This window comes from Pygoscelis adeliae, unplaced genomic scaffold (assembly GCF_000699105.1).
Source record: "Pygoscelis adeliae isolate BGI_AS28 unplaced genomic scaffold, ASM69910v1 Scaffold210, whole genome shotgun sequence".
Lineage (NCBI taxonomy): Eukaryota > Metazoa > Chordata > Aves > Sphenisciformes > Spheniscidae > Pygoscelis > Pygoscelis adeliae.
In genome coordinates, this window is record NW_008823959.1 from 19462 (window position 1) to 35235 (window position 15774).

The following is a 15774-nucleotide window of genomic DNA, read 5'->3' on the forward strand; positions in this document are numbered from 1 at the left end:
ATCTTCTAAGTCTAAGTCCTGACCTCCTCTTCTGTAACTCAAGGCTTATTTTTAAGTTGCTGCCAGGTTCTTACTTGAGACAACCTGCTAGGCAGGATGTTCTGGTGTTCCAGATTTAGCATATGAATATACCCCAGATGCAAAAAGGGTACCCACACTTTTACCTCACTAAAAACACACAGCAACCCTCCCATCATATCAGGCACAGTTCCTATTTCTTTTAAAAATAAATATTTATAAACAAGAGGAAGAGATTCAGAGAACTACAATGTTAAAAATTTTCCTGCCAACAGCACAAATGTCTTTTTCATGTAAAGTCACAAGAACAAGTTGTACACCAACACAACATAAGTACTGTCTAAAAACCCTCTCTCATCAGCTGCCATAGTCCTCCACTGCAGGAATCCACATCTCCCATCACAGCAACCAGCTCCTCTGCACTTCTCTAGGACTTGTACCGGGGCTGCTCAATCTCCTTTCGTGATCAAGTCCTCGATATATGCATCCAGTTCATCATCTGTATTAATATCAATGTCCTGAAACCAAAGGCACAAGAAATACCAGTGAAAAGTGAATCTTGAAGAACAGTGCAAGAACGGGCAAGACAGAGCAGCACAGCATCCTCTGCAACATCTGCCCTGGTCAGCCTTTACGCCCTGACTTCCAGCGCTCTCCAGCTGTTGACGTCTGCTGTGAAAGCACCACCAGCTTTCCTTGTCAGAGCCTGACAGACAACACCTGGAAACCAGTTAGCACTTGATGCTCAAACAATGTGCTCAAGCAATAGATTTACTGTGCTGATCAGGGTCAAGATAGTATTTTTTTTTTTCAGCTTTAACACACATTTTCCTAATAGAGAGCAACTGCTTCCACCTGCTTTCAGTAGCTTTTCCATTGGGTGGTCTTAATTTTATTTAAAGTAGCTTTTTATTTAAAGTTTATTTATTTAAAGCTTTTATTTAAATATATATTTGCAATTTTAATTTAATATTTAGTAGTATAATTAATAAATAGATTTCAACATAAAAAAATTTTATATTGAGTATTATTTGTTTAAAGGTTTGCATTTCTATACATGGGGTTCAGAATCTAGCACCACCTTTCTGGCCAAGAATGGGGCAGAAATTCCTTGCAGAACACTGCCTATGCCCAGGGAAATTCTCCTGCAGCCCCATGTTTCATAGCAGAAAGCAGAAAACAAACAGAAGCTGTGCACTATGTACATGCCATGAAAAATCCATCTGCAAAAATTAATACTCATCAGGACCCCCAAGGCCTGGATCCCAAAAGGTGGGCAGCAACAGCAGCTGCTCACTCAGCTGCTTCTGATGGTCTAAGCCCAAGTTGCAGTCAATTGAGAAAGAGCTGAAGCCCAGTTAAATGCTGGACTAAAACATCTCAAGTGCCTGGAGCGGCCTGGGTCTGGGGAAGGTTGCTACTTGTGGGGCAGCTCTCGTTTCGCACCCCTTCCTTACCCACCTCCTGAACTTTCTGCAGAAGGGCCACGATGTTAGTCCTCAGCTTCTGCAGTTTCTCCTCCGTTTCCTTCAGCTTTCTCTCTGAGTTACGGAGGTTTTCTTCACAGGCTTTGGCCCGGGCGTCGGCACGTGTCTGATATGAATTGCACAGGTTCTGCAGACCTACCTCATACTGTTTGAAATATTCTTTCTGTAGAAGACAAAACACAACAGGTGACACGTTAAGAAGAAGCACCGAGTGTCAAGAAAACTCCAGCACTCGCAGCTTGTAGAAGAGTCCAAATACTAGCACCCCGTGACCGAACACCACCAGCCTAACACCCCTGCACGCCCTGCCCACAGTCGTTACCATGCTCACATTTACATTTCCACAGGCAGCACAAAAACCACACAGGTTTTCACATTCCTCAAAGACCAGAACTGCAACAAAAGCTGCCCAAATTCAGATTAAGGATGCAGCATGTTTTAAAAAGCCTAAAACCACAGTTACGCTGTAGAAAGATCTGACAGCCTCTGTACACAGTAAGTTTCCTTAGTATAGGCCACACAGACAGCACAGCTCATTACTGCAAGGTAGGAACATCTACACTTGCAGAAAACTCCAGACAAGACCAATATGTCCTGCGGAAGCAGCAGGACCAGTAACTCAAGCAGACACCTGAATTAACAGAGAGAAAAGAGGAAGAGACGAGAGACTGCCAATATATATATCGTGAGTGAGGGAGTAGGACACTTCGAAGACTACCAAATAAGAAGTGGCTTTTGTCACCTACAGATGCCTCCTGAAAAGGCCTCCCTTTGCAGTATGTCAGAGAAGAGAAGAGTCAGAGAAGCCAGTACCATTTCTCCGCATTTCAGCCTGCATTGGACCTTCCAATACCAGCATGCAGATACCGGTGCAGCCTCAGCCCCATCTATTCCTTGCTCAAATAAACAGAGGCCACACCAAAAGCCTTAAGATGTACAGCTGACTCACAGGCAGTCAGCCTGCTCACCTGGAGAGGTGTGAGGGGGGTTGGCTTCTTTGTTCTCTCCCGTTTTTAAGATTGCCTCTGCATAAGTTAGATTTATAAGGCTGGGGGCAAAATGAACAGGTATGCCTACATCCTGTTTCTACAAACCTCTAACCTGGACTCTCTTTTTTAAAAGCTTAACAGCAATGGACAAGAAGTTAGGATAGTAGCAGCCAACAGCTCTCCCACACAGATGTATGGTAATTAAAAAAATGGTCAGACAACAACTGTCAAAAGACCTAAGGCATATTTCAGAGGCTCTCATTCTTTTTCTCAGCTATGTTAGTCTGCTAAGGATCCAAATAACTTTTTGAAGAGTACGATATTGCATCAACAGGATGCACACTTGCCATAAGAATGGAATGTGCGTGGGGGAAAATCCCCAAACTTACTTTTCTAGAAATACTGAACTCACCAAGGGAAACGCCAACAACCCTTCCGAGCTCATGGAACTCAGCTCCTTCTTGGAGATAGGAAAATTCGGAGGTAAGAAGTACCGCAAACAATTTCTATGCAGGAAAGAAAAACACAAAGCCAGAACTGGGAGTTTAAAAGACTAAAGCAGTCAGACTGCAGCAGCTCACAAGAACAGCAGTGAACCCACCGAAGGATCTGGACTAGTAAATCGACTGTTTTTTGGCTGCTGCTGGGACCAGTGGTGTCTGGCTCAATTCTGACACAATCTGAGGTAGAAGGTTCAGCCACAACAACCTCCTCTTCCTGCTGCGTATCTGGAGCCTGATATTCAGGAGAGGGAGGCTTCATCAACCTCACATCCTCACTCCCCTTCTCTACCCTGAAAAAAAAAATATTAACGGAAAGTCAGATATCTTTTTCTACATTGACCATACCTGAAACACTGTTCACAGAGAACCTGTACCCAGCTGTCACTCTGAGACCTCTAGATCACACAACAGCTGCCTCCACAGGAACATCACATCAAAGCGATGGGCAGACTATATGGAGTCTGTCACGCTCATTCCTTATGAAGCAGCTGGACAGTCCTGAGCACACACACACACTTCCTGACATGACAGCAGCATATTTGTCTTCAGCATCTATGGAAGTAAAATGGGGTCTTCCTCCTGAAAGCAAAACAAGCCTCCAAAATCAGGTAGCTAGAGGTAGTTACCAGCGATCCCTTGGTGTGGTGTCTGTAGGAACATAATCAAACTTCACCTTCCAGCGTACTGCATGCTTGCCCATTTCCACAGCTGTGACACGGCCTGTGAACCACTCCTTGTTCACACGCACTTCCACATGCAGCCCTTTATCTGCAAGGAGAACAACAGCAAAGATGTTTGCAAACATTCAGATGCTGGAGAGCCCATTCTGCATGAGCTCTAGCGAAGACAGCCACCCTCAGCGGGGAGCAAACCTAAACCTGTGACAATTCCTTCAGATGGTACGTAAACCATAAAAACACTACTGTCACACAGTTCAACTCCTACATAGAAACATTAAGATGCAAGGAAATTATATGGCATTTTCAGACAGAAGGTTTCTCCTGTACTCCGGGCTGTTTGACATGGGCTTTCCAGGCTCGTGTTGGCCACTAGGCTCTGGCAGTAGGTGCAATACCATCCTGGCTATCATCTTTCCTGGGGGGCTCTTGGCCCCCCTTCTCTCACAGCAGCGCAGCAGGTCTAGATACAGTCCTCAGCATTTCCCAGCTAACGTAGCTCCACGATCCATTCAGTTAGGAAGGGTGAGCATGACATCGGTCTACACCACGCAGACAAGCATCACACCCGTTAACGTGACGCAGCCTTCAGATTACAGATCTTCCCATGCACAATTGCCTCTTGTCTAATCAAGGAGTTCCTGGCCAAAACATTTCATGTGAGTTTAGAGTCATGTCAGGGTTTGGGACCCAAATTTACTCTAATTCTTATTTTAAAAAGCTCATTAATGAAATCACATGTTTAACCAGTGAGTCTAGTTCTGCAACAGTTCTTTTCCACTGTGTTAGATACCAGAGGCCATTCAAGGGTTCATTTCTCACCTTTCTGAGCTTTCTTCAGTTCTGCCAGCTCTTCTTCCCCAGCACTGTCTGTGAGCTGTGAGCAGAGAGAGCTCAGATTAGCTGCCTCCCAACAAGATTATAAACACTTGACAAATACCTTCTGCTAGGGAAACCAGTGCACTCTCACCTCTACCACCACCTCACTGGAATCCTTCTTCTCTTCTTTCACTGCCACAAATTTGCCCCGTTTTGTCTTCTCCTTCCTGTGCTCCCCCTCCTCCTCAGACCCATCCTCCATGGTGTTCAAGGTCCTCTTCCGAGTGGTGGAGGCCTGTAGGAAGCAAACAAGCTCTAGCTACAATTCCAGCATGCTACCAACCAAAACCTTCTTTCAGCCAAGTTTAAAAAAAAAAAAGTGCTCAGCATCCAGTATTTAATTTGGTAGTTAATTAGCTTTTCCAGAAGGTTTCAGCAGGTGCTATGTGATCATGCGAACGCTCACCCCGCCACTCCACATTCTTTTTTTTCTGGGGAAACAGTCTGGTCTAACAGGAAAGAGATGAAACGAGTCTTCACGAGGGGTGTAGAATGGCACCCTAGCCCAAGAGTAAAGTAAAAGTTATCTTGCCCTGCGCAGGGACTACAGTGCAAACCCCACACGACAGAGCAAGACAGGCTATGCAGAATCATAGGTAAGGAGCTGACAGTTTTCATCCCATCGAGTCTCACCTGTGGGCATTTGACAGTGGCAGATTTCTTTAGTGCTGGCACCTTGGCAGCTTTTGGACTAGGTGTCTCACGTGAGCCTTTGGGGTTCTGCAGGACAGCAGAGGGTGGTTTCGTTGTTGTACCTGGTTTGGCAAGAGTTTTTAAAGCGCTGTTAGACTTTCCAGCTGTCACACTGTGCTGGTGTGTCCTGGAAGTGCTGGCCTCCTCCTTGGAGAGCATGCTTGCCAGTTTGGGAGTGCTGATATTTGGCCAAGCTGAAGAGCTCTTTTTCAGCTGACTGCTGGACTTGGGAAGAGGTGTAGGCGGTGGTGGTCTGCTGGGAGCGTTCTTGATTACATCAGGTAAAGGAGGAGATCGCGGGCGCTGAGGTCGTGTCTGTGACTGGGTGTTCTGAAACAAATGAGGGTACAGAAAGGACGGAAGAGTTGGGCACTGCTTTTCAGAGCAGCTAAGGATAGCACAGAAGAGTACAAAGCCTACAGTGGTATCCCATTTACCTCCCCTGCAGGCCGCGTGGTCACTTCCAGAGGCAGTTTCTTTAAGTCAGCTTGAGATCGAATTGGAGTGGTTTTCTATTAAAAAAAAAATTTAAAATCAGAAAGGCCATCTTTAAAAGCTGTCAGGGCCTGCCTGAACCCAGCCCAGCAAACAGTTTTCCAGTTTAAAATCAACAATTGTAAGAAGGTGTGTTCTGTGTCCTTCAAAAGACATCACTTTATCCAAACACAAGCAGTCACTCCCATTTTCCTAGCAGAAAATGAAATGCAAGCTGAGATGCTTGTTTTCTGTTATTAAAACAACTCCTACCCCATGAAGGAGCACAGGTGGCATTAGAGGCTGAGACAGACAGGACTCAGCATCAGCCATTTGCACTAGGAGGTCCCTCAAACCTGCTGTGCTTAGCTGGAGACCTCCAGATTCACCTGCAGAGCTTCCAGCTTTTCCTGCTGCTGGCGGATTTTCTCTGTCAGTTGTTTCTGCTTTTCCTCCTGTGATTTCGAGTCTTTCTTCAGAGTTCCCAGTGGTACCTTCTGCTTCTGCTCTGCAGCTTCACATCTAACACAAAGGGAATGCAAGACATCCTCAGCAACAACAGCAGAACCTGCACTGTCTCACACACAGCACTGTCCCCACATCCCATCCCAAATGCAGCAGTAAAACCACTTTCCTTTCCACAGTAGCCACAATCTCAAACACAGTGGTGGTCTTCTTGGGAAACAAATATACGATTTAAGGATCAAAAGCATAGTTGTTAAAAAACAAGCCATTTACGCTGGGAATTACCAATTCAGAGCCCAGGAGCTAAACAAAGCTTAGGAACAGCTGTGACTGTTTTTCTATAATGTTTCTGTACTCTGGACTTTTACAGCAATTTTCCTTCCTATCAACTTATGTCTTCATATCAATTCCTCTTTTTACAGACTTCCTTTCCATTTAGAAAGTAAAGCTTATTACCAGCAACCTGTGATTAAGACGTCGTTTACACAAGCCTTCCAACAGAAGACGCACTTTGCCTTGCCGCCCAAGGCCACAAAGTTTTCCTTTGCAATATCCCTTAACTATTTGCCTTTCCCCATCCTGTTCCACTTATGGCCTACAAAACAGTGGCGAGTATCCTACTCCCTCAGGCCCTCTGAGATGCAGAATCCTGGAAGAGTCCTTAAGAGAAGAGGAAAACGCAGGTAGGAAATACATGAGAGCGGACTGGCATCACCTTCAAACTTCTGGCTGAGCAGGTGGCCATCAGGAGCAGTGCCAGAGGAAGAAGAGGGGACTGAAGGGTTCCCAGGCTCATCTCCTGTCACAGAGCTCAGTCATGGACGGACGCACTAGGATTAACCCCTTCAGGGCAGTCATGCAGGCATGATGTGAGATAGGAAAGCAACAGTACCAAGACAACTCTTGCACAATGCAAGAGATCCAGCTGACTCCTACACTGCCTTGGAGCCAAGCCTTTAAAAACTTCCCGCAAGCGTGAATCTTACAGATAAAGGGAGGACCCCGCTCTCGTCGTGGATCACACAGAGCTCCAAGAGGCTGATTAGAGATGATTTTATCAAGATCTCTGATCCTGAACCTGCCAACTGATGGGATATCCCCTAGTCTGCGAGATACATACTGTGATCAGCTTTGTCAGTGGAAAGGAGCACAAGCAGCAGTTTCTCCACCAGCCTCTTCTCAGGTGAAGCACCGCAGAGGAGTTTTTCATAGAGCGATTACTTCCTCGGCTAAGAAAGTATCTGTCATCACTGCAAAATGACTGCCTGACACCAAAGCTGCAATTCCCAAAGACAAAGCTGAACAAGTGGCACCATACACAAGTTTCCCAGCAGAGAAATGCCATCTCCTATGCCGTTGCATGAATTGAGGCTGAAAACATTGTTAAGCTGTATCTTACAGCACAAGAAAGTATGAAAGTGCCCATTAGTTCTGCCGACAGGAAAAAATTGAGACTACTCATGACATTCAAAATCACAGATTGCATCACTAGAGGCAGCAAGTCAGAAAAAAAGAATTATCTTTGTAGTCAGAATAGTCTGCAACTCCGCACCAAGACTTTGGTGATGCTCAAGGAGCTTTGAGCCAGAGAGTCATCTCAGTTGATGTTTCAGCCACGAGTCCAAACGCCATTTAGGACCCAACTGGAATTTAGGTAGGAAAAGGGAGGAGAGCGAGCCTGACATGGAAGTGTGACACAGACACGCTGCCTTCTCTGTGACAAAGTGAGCGATGGCGCCACTTAGGGCTGGTCCCAACACAGACTGTGGCATCGGAAGGTATGACTGCTTTACATGCAGAGATGGAGAAGGGCATTCAGCTCCTATGATCCGGGACAATGTGCCACCAGCAGAAACTGAGGTGTAGGTGGACAAATCAGAAGGGTGGAGAACAGCTCAGTGCCAACAGCAAACACAATGCAGGCAGACAATTCTGAGGCAGCCAAAACCACCACGTGGTCTTCTGATGCCAGGAGAGCGTCCGAACCATCAGCTCTGACAGTGCCTCATCTTCAACTTGGCTGGATGAGATTCTGCACAGACCCTCATGGCGCACAAGCTTGAGGCCCCCCACCCATGGTGGCAACAGCAATGCTTCCCAAATCCTCAGTCCTCCCTCAGACAGTACAAATACCTGGAATGGAACAGCTGGGGCACATGGTCAAGACACAGAGGTGAAGGTGTCCAAACCCACGGCACAAGGACACAGCAAGGAACATCAGGCAGTAGAGCACTTGGAAGGGAAGTTCAGAAGTGCAGTGACTGCAAGGAAGCCCTGCTTTCTACTGGCACCAACCAAGCCAGAGGAGTCCTAGTGCAACTTCTGTAGAAAACCTTCTGCCTCGTGTAAAAGGACATAGCTGCACTCACTGTTGGAAAGTGCATGTGAGCCTACTCAATCCAAAAATATTCTAGAGTTATTTATCCTCCCAGAGTAAGACTCCTGAGATCCCTTTTGAAGAAGATGAAATGACCAGAAGTTTGGATCACCTGTCCAAAGCACCTCACCTGCCCTTTCCCACTGCCCTGCAAGGGGGATGTAGGACAACACCGTGCATGTGCACACTGCAGAGGCCCTCTTAACTCGCTCCAACCAACATTCCAACATGTTCTCACATGAAATGCAGCCAAACACCTCCAAATTTTCAAGGTATTGCAAATACAAATTTTAAATTCTTTCATTAGCAAATCAAGTTCCCGTTAGGTTACATGATAAAAAAAGCTCGTCTGCACAGACACAAAAGAACACAAAGACAACAGCAGGTGGGGGAACCTGAGTAACACCCTTCCCTGGATACTCCTAGGCCATCCCAGGAGCCACCAGCCCATCCAAGGCCCATACCCACAAGCCCAGAGGCCCAAAGGCAGCTCAGGGAATGCAAATTAGGTACTTAGAGGAACAAATACCCTGTTTGGGCTCCTGCCAGGGCTGTCCCAGGGCAGCCTCAGCCCCAGTGTCTAGTCAATGGGAGCAGCTCTCCGAAGCATCTTTTGAACCGATGGGAGGAACCGAAAGCAGGTAAAGGAAGGGATTGAGATGATTTGGGGAGGAACAAACATAGGAAAACAGAGAAATAAAAGGCTAAAAAGGGCCAGCTGTACATAAACAGTTGGCTGGTCAGTACACTTGTCTTTGTACTAAACTCCATTTCTACTACTTTCCTGGGCAAGGGGCTCTATTCTGTGTGTGCATGTGTGTATGGGGGTCTGAGTGCCAGCAGCTGGAGTGGGACCACTGGTCACAGGGGCCTGTGTGCCTGGGTGCCACCAGCTGCAGTGATTGCAGGCATGCACATGAACGTGTGAGTCACAGCAAATGTCGGGCCAGATCAGCCAGTGAGGAGATAGCCTGGGAGCAAGGGGAGGGGGTGTCTAAGGGCGAGCCCGCAGGAGCTGACTACTGGAGGGACCGGGGAGTCCTGCCTGACTGCTGGAGACAGGTATGGGGGTGTAGGCAGAGCTGTGGGTGCCTCTAGGCAGGAGACACCTGGGAAGAGCAAGAATCCAGATCTGCTATGGGATGGAAAGCATGCCCAAGGTGAGACACTGGGAGATCTGTAGTATGTATGTGTTATCTGTGTCCACGTGAGGAGGTCTGTACCCCTCACCCCCTGGGGCTGCAGGCCTCGGGGCTCATCTATCCCAGTGCAAGTTACCAGAGGGGCAGGATCCAGGGGCCAGATACGGACATGAGTATTTCCACTAGTGGTCCTTCATCCTGATCAGCCGAGAGGGAAAAGGATGAGGCTGCTGGTGCGGTTTGCGTGAGTGCTGCGCGTGTCCACCTGTGTTGATCTGCGTGGCTGGATGTGCATACATGCGTGGTCTATCTGTGTTTGTGTGTGTGTCTACCAGCAACACATTCCCAGCCTCGCTACTGCTTCCACTGGGGCGGCTGGAGGTGTAGCAGCCTCTTCTTGGGCTTGCAGATTCGGCCCTGCCCCAGCAGTTTAGTCGGAGGACATCCTCAGCACAACCACACTCTTCGTAGCTCTGCACCAGAGCACAAATACATGGAGCAACAGGGAAGTTAGCATCGGTATTCTTCCAATAACAGGTGCCAAAAGGAAGAATCCAGAAAATCAATACTTTCCAAATATCAACATCAACACTTCTTTGTAGCCTTTTGAGCCACAGATGTTAAGATTTTTATTCCAATTGAAAGTTACCACCTGGATTCATTCCCTTTGTCTTTAAGCGCTGAGCCAAGGCAACTGAATTACAGCTGAGCAGCTTCCCTCGTTATATATATATGCCATTTCAGCGAAGCCACCGAGGCGAAGGGCTCCGAAGCGGAGGATCGCGCCGGGGGACCCTTCCTGAGGCGGTCTATACAACAAAGACAAGAATCAGCTTCTAGCAGTGTCTCTCTCCACAGAGAAGCAGCAGCCTAGAGCAATCATTTTCCTCATTCAAATAAATGTCTAGATTCTACCTAAATTTTGTAACTGTGAAACACACCACTGGTAAATGAATCGATGTGTTGCTCCCTCAAGTATGCAAAATGTCATTCTTGGGATCACTGCAACTCAGAGGTGTTACTGCAGTTTGCGTGTCTAATGGGTTGGAGTTATAGTAACAATAAAGACAATTGCAAAGACCCCACTGTACATATATCGCTCCCAGCCTGCGCTTATGACTATTCTTCAATTGCTCTCTATGCTACCTACGTTAAAATTAGCATGCATAAACTAAGGCTACAATCACGTTTCCAGTGGCAGTGCAGAAAAACCATAAAGGAACTTAATTTCACCAAATCACTGGTTGAGGTTGGAGGGGCCTCTGGAGGTCATCCGGTCCAAACCCCTGCCTCAGGCAGGGCCAGTTGGAACTGGTTGCCCAGGACCACGTCCTGGAATATCTCCAAGAATGGAGACTGCACAACCTCCCTGGGCAACCTGTGCCAGGGCTCGGTCACCCTCACAAGGAAGAAGTGTTTCCTGATGTGCAGAGAGAACCTCCTGTGTTGTGGTTTGTGCCCAGGGTCTCTGGTCCTGCCACCGGGCACCACTGGGAAGAGCCAGGCTCCATCCTCTTTGCAGCCTGCCTTCAGGTATTTATATACATTGATGAGACCCCCTTGAGCCTTCTCTGCTCCAGGCTGAACAGCATATACTGGTGCCTGGGGTTGTTCTTCCCCAGGGGCAGGACTCTGCACTTCTCCTGGTTGAACCTCATGAGGTTCCTGTTGGCCCATTTCTCCAGCCTGTCCAGGTCCCTCTGGATGGATGCATGACCCTCTGGAATATCAGCCACTCCTCCCAGTTTGGTATCATCTACAAACTTGCTGAGGGTGCACTCTGCAATTTGTATATTGCACAAATGCCCACCAACGTCTCAGCTCCAAATACATACATCATCACTACGTTTTCACAGACTGTGAGCACAGCTTAAAGGTATAGAATTACTGCCTATCCCTCCAATTGTTCTCAAAGAACAGATGACCAGAAAAAAAATACCTGTGCAGATAAGGCACGCTACAGAAAAGTCTTTATATTAACTGATTCTCACCTGTCTTGTTCAGGATCAGGGTTCATAGAGCATACCCAGCTATCAGGGTAATTCTTCTCCACTGAACTCAGCTGGAATGGGAGAGTCCGCCATTTCAGACATACATCTGTTAGACAAACACAGTGAGTCAGAAATATACAGCCTGAGCCACAAAATCTTTTTTTTTCCATAGCACTTCTCAAGCCCATTTAACGCCCAAGGACCACACCAATTTCCAAAGTATATCCGACAACAATAAGACTAGTGGCCAAAAAAAAAAAAGTGAGACAGCTACAGGATATACTGAGTCAGTTCTTGCTTCATGCTCACAAAATGCTTGGAGGAAGACCTCAAATCTTGTACAAGGCATCCACAACAAGAATCTGATGAAGCCTGCCATCAGCCAATACTAGAGGACCTCACACTCACTACTGCAATGACAGCACGTACAAACCAAACTGAACAGCCAGTGTTGAAATCACTGCTCATTTCAGAAGTTAGGCTGTCTCTTACTGATATCAATACAAAACAAGTCAGAGATTTATCCACTAAAAAAAATAATTTATAATAATCGAATACATTTTAGATGAACCAGGAAGACAGAGTTGGCTTCCAGAGCATTGCTGGCCTACCAGGAAATCAACAGCTTAAAAAAAAAAATCAAGTTTTGCCAAGAAAATGCAAATGTTCTTAAATCAGGCTCTGGAAGCATGTCAACAGCAGAGGACAAGAAGAATGACAGGAAAGCCCCTCCTCTTTGGGAAGAACTTGGAAAGGACTGAGAAAACCATCAAGGCAGGGGAGCCTAACAAAATAATTCCACAAGACTGGCCTCACATTCCTCGCTACATCCTCATCCCCAAGTCCTGTGGGGAAAATGAGGTCAAGGGAGTTTGGTGTCCCTCTATTAAGAGACAAAGTGGTTGTGTTGAGATCTCCCTTACCCCAATAAGGGGGGAGCCAGAGCTGTTTAGAGGTGCACAGAAGAGAACTTGCATTAAATTTGAAAGTTGACTGTAAATGGTTCCCTTCTGTGCTCACACCTAGTACCGATTAGCAGGCCAGTGCATCAGAATACAAATTATTTGGCCACTTTCCATTGCCTACGGGGAAGTTCCAGATCTTATTCTAGTGTTGGGATGGGTGGCTTTGGCCAGCTCCAGTTCATATGACATTTCTAAGCCCATTCTCAACACTGCTACTGGTCACACCTGCCCCATTCTGTAAGGACACCTGAAGAACGTCACGGTTAGTAAACTGTGCAGGAAAGGAACCTTACACCAAGATGTCTAAGTGTACCGTCAAGTGCAGACAAAGCAACTCACAGAAGGAGACAAGCCCTAGAACGGGATAACGATAGCGAAGCTCATTTCAAATCTCCTACCCATTTAGCTACTTCCCAACTGCAGCCAGGAGTCCCTCCCCGCTTCCCCAGGGAGGACCAGTCTCCTAATCGCAGCCTGGTCGGACGTACCGCACTGAATCGTGGTAGGGATCTCCATGGCTCTCCGGCGTTTGTAGCGCAGTTCACTAGATGGAGGCTGGTTCCAGTTTGCTGACAAATAGCCAAATTCATCCCAGAACTTGATGATACCTCTCTGGGCTGGAAAACAAACAAGCCCCTGCTCAGTATGGAGCCATTACCACAAAAATCACCACCTGCACTCTTGGCTGCCCTCCCCCTTAGCTGCCTTCCAGCCACCAAAGTTTCGCCTTCCAGCCCCTGGTAATTGTGAAGCTTCATTACCTATAGCAACGTCCTTCCAATATTGAGCCAAATGCTCTCCCATGGCCTTCAGCAAGTGTCGATACTCTTTGGCATCAGCGAAGTCTTGTTTATTATGGGTTGGCTCCAGAACCAAATAGGGCACATCCACGACGCCTACCACTCCACCACACGCCCTGGAAGAGGGACACACAGTCACAAACGTCATTAAGCTACCAGGTCACTGTTCAGAGAAACAATATTGAAGATAGGTTATCACACTCACTCAACCACACATTCCTGCAGCAGTACTGGTTTTAATTTATCAGCTTTCTAAATCAGACTCAAGTCGGCATGCAAAAAATAAGGTGGGCTCAAATATTTGTATTTGCTTTCAAGACCTATTCTCCCTGTCCCTAGAATGAGGCAGTATTGCTACCTGTATTCATCAGCCCCAAATGCCAGCATTGAACACAAAAGCCTCATACTGCTGCAGGTATGACCAAAATCTGTGCAGAGAATTCTCTATCAAGAAACCAGGGAAATATCGGGCAATATTAAATACAATTTATTTGTCAGAATCCAAACTAAAGGCTGACAAAATGAGTAAGCCTCATGCTTGTGAAGAATGATTAATGCAGTACAAGGTTATTACACAGCCTAAGTTATATGTAGGAACATGCCAGGCTTAAGCAAAAAAGATCGCTGAAAAATCTCCAGGAACTCACATGCCACCCTCCAGCTGCGGGCCCACCTTCTCATACATCTTTATCAGTCGACTGCAGTTATAAATGAACATGCCATCCAATTCGCGCTGCTCAATATTCACACCAAAGATAAAATTCAGTTCTTTGGGTTCCTTCAGCGCCCTGTAAGAGAATGAAACAGAGCCTCAGAGATGTTGAAAGTAAAACTAATTATTTGCTGTCATCAGACAGAAGGTATGGAAATCCAGCACCTTTGAGCATTACGGGTTTGCTAACACCCGTCCTGTAGTCTGCTATTTCTAAAAAGCACAAAGCATTTGTTGAATGCGCATTACAACTAAACATGAACAAAATAGAAAAACTTTGCAATACAGACACCAATTTAGGCTGGACAGTATCTGTTCAGAAAATTTAATTATTCATTTGGATATGTTTTCTCCTTCAGGAATGGATTCTGGTTTTTATTTCAGATCTGCTTGTTCAAAAAAATTACAGTTAACTAGTTTTATGAAAGTACTGTTAGGTACAGACTGGTCCTCTCCAATGCTATTTTGGTTTGTATTTTCCAGATGTAGACCTCTATGCTAGATAAAGCATGGGAATTAAGATTTTGATACAAAACTACAGTCCTGATATTCAGATTCTGGGAAAGTTCTCGTAATTACAAGTTTTACAATGCTATTACTTTAAGTTTGAAAGCTGGAAGATACAACACACAGCCCAAGCAGAGCTTTTTTTTCTGGAAATGACAGGATAGCAATTTGCATGATTTCTACTTTATCTATGCAGCAGATGACTTCAAGAAAAGTTGGCCTCAAGTATGTTTGTGAGCACATACGGATTTCTGAGTCTGAATCTTTGATTAGCAGGAATTGTATCTCCCGCGATGCAGAAAGCCTCAAAAAATTTAGATCTCTTTGTGTTATAAATCAAACAAAATCCCCGTGTCTCACAAACAGAACTACTGCTCTTTAACAGACTAAATTAAGTAGGTTCCACAGCTTCCATGAAATCCATGCTGAGGATTTTTCGTAACGAGGATCCTCAGTTTCAGGCTGAAGGTATCATCAAACGTGAAGTCCAAACTTTTAACTATTGCAAGGCATAGTCTATGCCACTGTCCTACCCACCCCTCTCATTTTTGGTCTCCCTTATTTTTCCCCCCACATCAAATTCTTAGCGCTTATGTGCTTTATCCCAATTAGGCATTTGACTTCTCCTTAAGTGATTAGTTGAAGATAGTGGAATTCTTTAAAGTGATCTGTTGACTGTCTGCTAATATCAGATATTAAAAGAACCTGAGCTGTGCATGCATGAGCACTGCACAACAATAATCTTCAGATATGAGATGTAAGCCTGTCTTAACAGTCAACCATCTCAAAATAAATCCCTGAAATAGATTCTTTTCATGTTCATTTTCTGTTTAAAACCATCCTCTTCCCCACACAGATGTATAGGTACCCTGTAACACACCTTCCTTTAAAACAGATGACTCTAAAATAAGTGACTAGGAAAACACCTGGAATAGCAGCTTTCAGTAATTTTAAACCTAAACCTTTGCCAAGAGGTGTTTTGAACACTGTCAACATAGAAGCTGGGCTAAAATGTTACTCTTTTGGTCTCAGTTCATGCAGGTGGACAACAGCAATTTCAGAGCATGAGTATGTGTGGCAAAACACCCATCTCAG

General features: G+C 45.8%; 1 protein-coding gene across 3 annotated transcripts in view; it reads right to left on the reverse strand.

Moving 5' to 3' along the window:
• Positions 1-204: 204 nt before the first annotated feature.
• Positions 205-15774, reverse strand: part of MORC2 (MORC family CW-type zinc finger 2) — a 49541-nt gene continuing 33971 nt past the window's right edge. For all 3 annotated transcript variants that reach the window (XM_009323138.1, XM_009323154.1, XM_009323146.1), the window contains 14 exons: positions 14108-14248; positions 13422-13576; positions 13149-13277; positions 11696-11801; positions 6110-6242; positions 5684-5758; positions 5187-5576; positions 4645-4788; positions 4497-4551; positions 3624-3765; positions 3096-3287; positions 2907-3000; positions 1480-1668; positions 205-536 (listed from right to left, as the gene is read on the reverse strand). In XM_009323138.1, coding sequence (XP_009321413.1) covers positions 468-536; positions 1480-1668; positions 2907-3000; positions 3096-3287; positions 3624-3765; positions 4497-4551; positions 4645-4788; positions 5187-5576; positions 5684-5758; positions 6110-6242; positions 11696-11801; positions 13149-13277; positions 13422-13576; positions 14108-14248 — 2014 coding nt within the window. In that variant the 3' untranslated portion in view covers positions 205-467. The remainder of the gene's footprint in view (positions 537-1479; positions 1669-2906; positions 3001-3095; positions 3288-3623; positions 3766-4496; positions 4552-4644; positions 4789-5186; positions 5577-5683; positions 5759-6109; positions 6243-11695; positions 11802-13148; positions 13278-13421; positions 13577-14107; positions 14249-15774) is intronic.